Here is a 4,827-nt window from a genome sequence, read left to right as displayed (position 1 = left end):
TTTCTTCAATTTATTGATTGTAAGCTCTCATGTGCCCACGTTGAGAGAAATCAGAAGATGTTACTGTAGATCTAGAATAAATGTGAACATGCATTAATTCATCTCACTCACACAAAAAAAACAGATTTAGTTTTCCTCAATTAATAATGACGGTTAAAAGCAACTCGGAATATGACGCAAAGCTGCAATAATTAAATATGTTAAATAATACAAATATCCTTTTTGTATTTAATCCCATTTTATTAACCAATTTGCTGCTGACCTTCGATGATCAAATTCAACTACACTAATAAGCAAAAATTGCACAAGATAAACTAACATTTCTTCTTCTTTTTTTTATTGCTGAAGAGTTGAACTTTCTTCTTCTTCTGCGTTCTGCTGTACAGACGTGATTTGCATTTCCTTCAGCCTGAGGCTTTTGGTGTGAAAGGGCTTTTATATTTACCAAAAATAGAACTTTTTATATTAAAAGCAAACAAACAAGCCCAGCCCAGATTTAAAAAGTAACGCAAAAGTAACGTATCGCATTACTTTCAATAAAAGTAACTAAGTAACGTAATTAGTTACTTTTTTAGGAAGTAACGTAATATTGTAATGCGTTACTTTTAAAAGTAACTTTCACCAACACTGTATATATATAATTATTATTATTGATCAAATATCATAAATTATTACTTCATAAATGTTACTTTTTAATAACTAAACTGAACTAAACTCAAATAATCTGCTCTTTTAAATATATTTATTGAGTTATTGTCTTTGTGATATAAGTTTTGTGATATTGATTAGATTTTAAATGGTTTAATTCATCTCTATATGTAATATGTGTGACCATGGAGCACAAAACCAGTCATAAGAGTCAATTTTTTGAAATTGAGATTTATACATCATCTGAAAGCAGAATAAATAAGCTTTCCATTGATGTATGTTTGTTAGGATAGGACAATATTTGGCTGAGATACAGCTATTTGGAATCTGAGGGTGCAAAAAAATCTAAATATTGAGAAAATCGTCTTTAAAGTTGTCCAAATGAAGTTCTTAGCAATGCATATTACTAATCAAAAATTAAGTTTTAATATATTTACGGTAGGAAATGTACAAAATATCTTCATGGAACATGATCTAATGATTTTTTGGCTTAAAAGAAAAATCTATAATTTTGACCCATACAGTGTATTGTTGGCTATTGCTACAAATATACCCCAGCGACTTAAGACTGCTTTTGTGCTCCAGGGTCACATTTGATTAAAATGATTTGAAAACATATACATTCTTTAAAATGTGGTTTTCAACATTTTTAATACCATTTTAAAGTGGAGTAACCATCAAGTAAAAAATTAGCAACATATTTTTCTTACACTTTGATTGCATGTGTGTGTACACCGTTTTACAAAAACGTTTTTAAATATATATGTATATAAGTGTTGGGGGTAACGCATTACAAGTTACGTAATCAGATTACTTTTTTCAAGTAACTAGTAAAGTAACGCACTACTTTTTAATTTGCAAGAAAATATCTGAGTTACTTTTTCAAATAAGTAACGGCAGTTTTTTTTTTCTTCAATTTATTGATTGTAAGCTCTCATGTGCCCACGTTGAGAGAAATCAGAAGATGTTACTGTAGATCTAGAATAAATGTGAACATGCATTAATTCATCTCACTCACACAAAAAAAACAGATTTAGTTTTCCTCAATTAATAATGACGGTTAAAAGCAACTCGGAATATGACGCAAAGCTGCAATAATTAAATATGTTAAATAATACAAATATCCTTTTTGTATTTAATCCCATTTTATTAACCAATTTGCTGCTGACCTTCGATGATCAAATTCAACTACACTAATAAGCAAAAATTGCACAAGATAAACTAACATTTCTTCTTCTTTTTTTTATTGCTGAAGAGTTGAACTTTCTTCTTCTTCTGCGTTCTGCTGTACAGACGTGATTTGCATTTCCTTCAGCCTGAGGCTTTTGGTGTGAAAGGGCTTTTATATTTACCAAAAATAGAACTTTTTATATTAAAAGCAAACAAACAAGCCCAGCCCAGATTTAAAAAGTAACGCAAAAGTAACGTATCGCATTACTTTCAATAAAAGTAACTAAGTAACGTAATTAGTTACTTTTTTAGGAAGTAACGTAATATTGTAATGCGTTACTTTTAAAAGTAACTTTCACCAACACTGTATATATATAATTATTATTATTGATCAAATATCATAAATTATTACTTCATAAATGTTACTTTTTAATAACTAAACTGAACTAAACTCAAATAATCTGCTCTTTTAAATATATTTATTGAGTTATTGTCTTTGTGATATAAGTTTTGTGATATTGATTAGATTTTAAATGGTTTAATTCATCTCTATATGTAATATGTGTGACCATGGAGCACAAAACCAGTCATAAGAGTCAATTTTTTGAAATTGAGATTTATACATCATCTGAAAGCAGAATAAATAAGCTTTCCATTGATGTATGTTTGTTAGGATAGGACAATATTTGGCTGAGATACAGCTATTTGGAATCTGAGGGTGCAAAAAAATCTAAATATTGAGAAAATCGTCTTTAAAGTTGTCCAAATGAAGTTCTTAGCAATGCATATTACTAATCAAAAATTAAGTTTTAATATATTTACGGTAGGAAATGTACAAAATATCTTCATGGAACATGATCTAATGATTTTTTGGCTTAAAAGAAAAATCTATAATTTTGACCCATACAGTGTATTGTTGGCTATTGCTACAAATATACCCCAGCGACTTAAGACTGCTTTTGTGCTCCAGGGTCACATTTGATTAAAATGATATTTTAGGAATATTTATGTGAATATACAAAGTATATATATATATATATATATATATATATATATATATATATATATATACTGTATATAAAAAATTGCTATGAATATTACATTTAATATAATATAATCACATTTTACATTTCACTTGTTGTAACATGGTTCTATATATTGAATCTAACTGCTTTAATTCATCTCCAGATTTAATTTCAATTAAAATATCGATAAACAAATGATCTGATATTTTAAGATACTTATTGACTCTGTGATACATTTTCTGTAATTTCTGTGATATATATATATATATATATATATATGAATAATATTTCAATACATCACATCATTGACCCATTGATTACTGTCATTTCCAGGCCCCCAAAACGATCCAAAGCCAGCCCAGGAGTTTATTCTTAAGATGTACCAGGAGCAAAACGAAGACAAAGACAAATCCATCTACTCTCACTTCACTTGTGCCACCGACACGGAGAACATCCGCTTGATCTTCGCAGCTGTGAAAGACACCATCCTCAGACACAACCTCAAAGAGTTCAACCTGGTTTAAAATCAACATCCTGGAGGACAAACCTGGTCCTGCTCTCTTCTGTTGATCTGTTGAGTAGATTTAGCTCTCACATTAGCTTTACATTGTTCTCTTGTTGACTAAGGACTTATATAAGGAAGTATCTAGGAGAACTGCCTAATGGATTAGATGTGGACTGGCTTCCTGAAAACAAGCCTTGATCTACCATTACAAGGATGCATCTTCTTTTCAGTCGTGTTTAGGTCCTCTAATAGATGGGTAGGTTTCATCGACAACAGATGTTGCCATTTTGTTCTTTATGTGATAGAGTTTACAAGGGATGCTACTTAGGAGATTTTAAGGCACATGTAAAAAATGTTTTCCTGATGTAATAGATCAAAGTCTTGAAGACTCCTTGAAGCGTTTAAAGGCAAAAAAGATGGAGAAGTTTACATTTTAATATAAAAACTTGGATTTTTAGTTTTTTTTTAACAAACATGCTCTAAAGTTGCCTTATGTAGTTGTAATGCATACCTGAATCACGATTATGCATTTGTAGAACTTAAAGGTAAGAATTTAATTCAGCTATTTTTTATTTTATTATTATTTCTCAATGTAAAAATAATTTACTAGCCATTTTAAACTGGTGCTCCAGTGTCAAATTGTACATTGTAAAGGATATTTATCATTTTAAACCTGCATATTCCTTAAAAAAAAATCTTGATTTCTCACTGAAAATTCAGTCACGGGCAAGTTTTCGCATTTTACGCAGCCACTGATTTCCGAGTTTCATTATTTGACCTCAGTTTCGTAGCAGGTACAAGCTGTAGTGAATACCTGACGTGCCTTTAAACTGTAATGTCTGTATCTGCTTTGATAATATTTATTAAACAAGGATATACAGCTATATGTTGTTACACTCATTCAAATTGAAATAAAACAATCAAACGAAATTCTAAATACATTTATTAAATGTGCATAATTAGAGAAAACGATGCAATAAATGTTCATGCTTTATAGGCAACATGTAATGACATTCCCAGTTTTCCCTCACTAACATGATGCATTTCCAATTGAATATAACTATATGATAAAACTGTTGCATGAGTGTATGCAGTTGCATGTGGAAAAAATGCACATTTAGTCCGATCGGTCATATTTATTCAATAACTGGGAACTTGATGTTAGAGCTATCGCTATTTGCTTTTATTGCTATAACCTTTATTAATGTTAAAGAAGTTACTCATCATGAAAAAGTGCTCATCCTCAGGTAATCCAAGATGTAGACGAGTTTCTTCATCAGAGCAGATTTGAAGAAATGTAGCATTACATCACTTGCTCAGCAATGGATGTTCTGCATTGAATGGGTGCCGTCGGAATGAGAGTCCAAACAGCTGATAAAAACGTCACAATAATCCACACCTCTCCAGTCCATCAGTTAACGAAAAGATGCGTGTTTGTAAGAAGCAAATCCATCATTAACACATTTTTAACTTCTAACT

At 30.4% G+C, this 4,827-nt stretch overlaps 1 protein-coding gene across 1 annotated transcript in view; it reads left to right on the top strand.

Moving 5' to 3' along the window:
• LOC107563164 (guanine nucleotide-binding protein subunit alpha-14-like) overlaps positions 1-4,237 on the top strand; it is a 24,579-nt gene extending 20,342 nt beyond the window's left edge. Inside the window, exon 8 of the mRNA XM_016247959.1 lies at positions 3,177-4,237. Coding sequence (XP_016103445.1) covers positions 3,177-3,367 — 191 coding nt within the window. The 3' untranslated portion in view covers positions 3,368-4,237. The remainder of the gene's footprint in view (positions 1-3,176) is intronic.
• Positions 4,238-4,827: the final 590 nt, after the last annotated feature.

The sequence above is a fragment of the Sinocyclocheilus grahami genome, unplaced genomic scaffold (genome assembly GCF_001515645.1).
Source record: "Sinocyclocheilus grahami isolate Dianchi unplaced genomic scaffold, SAMN03320097.WGS_v1.1 scaffold859.1, whole genome shotgun sequence".
In the NCBI taxonomy this organism is placed as follows: Eukaryota; Metazoa; Chordata; class Actinopteri; order Cypriniformes; family Cyprinidae; genus Sinocyclocheilus; species Sinocyclocheilus grahami.
Note: the sequence above shows the minus strand (reverse complement) of the source record. Positions and strands in the feature narration are given on the sequence as shown.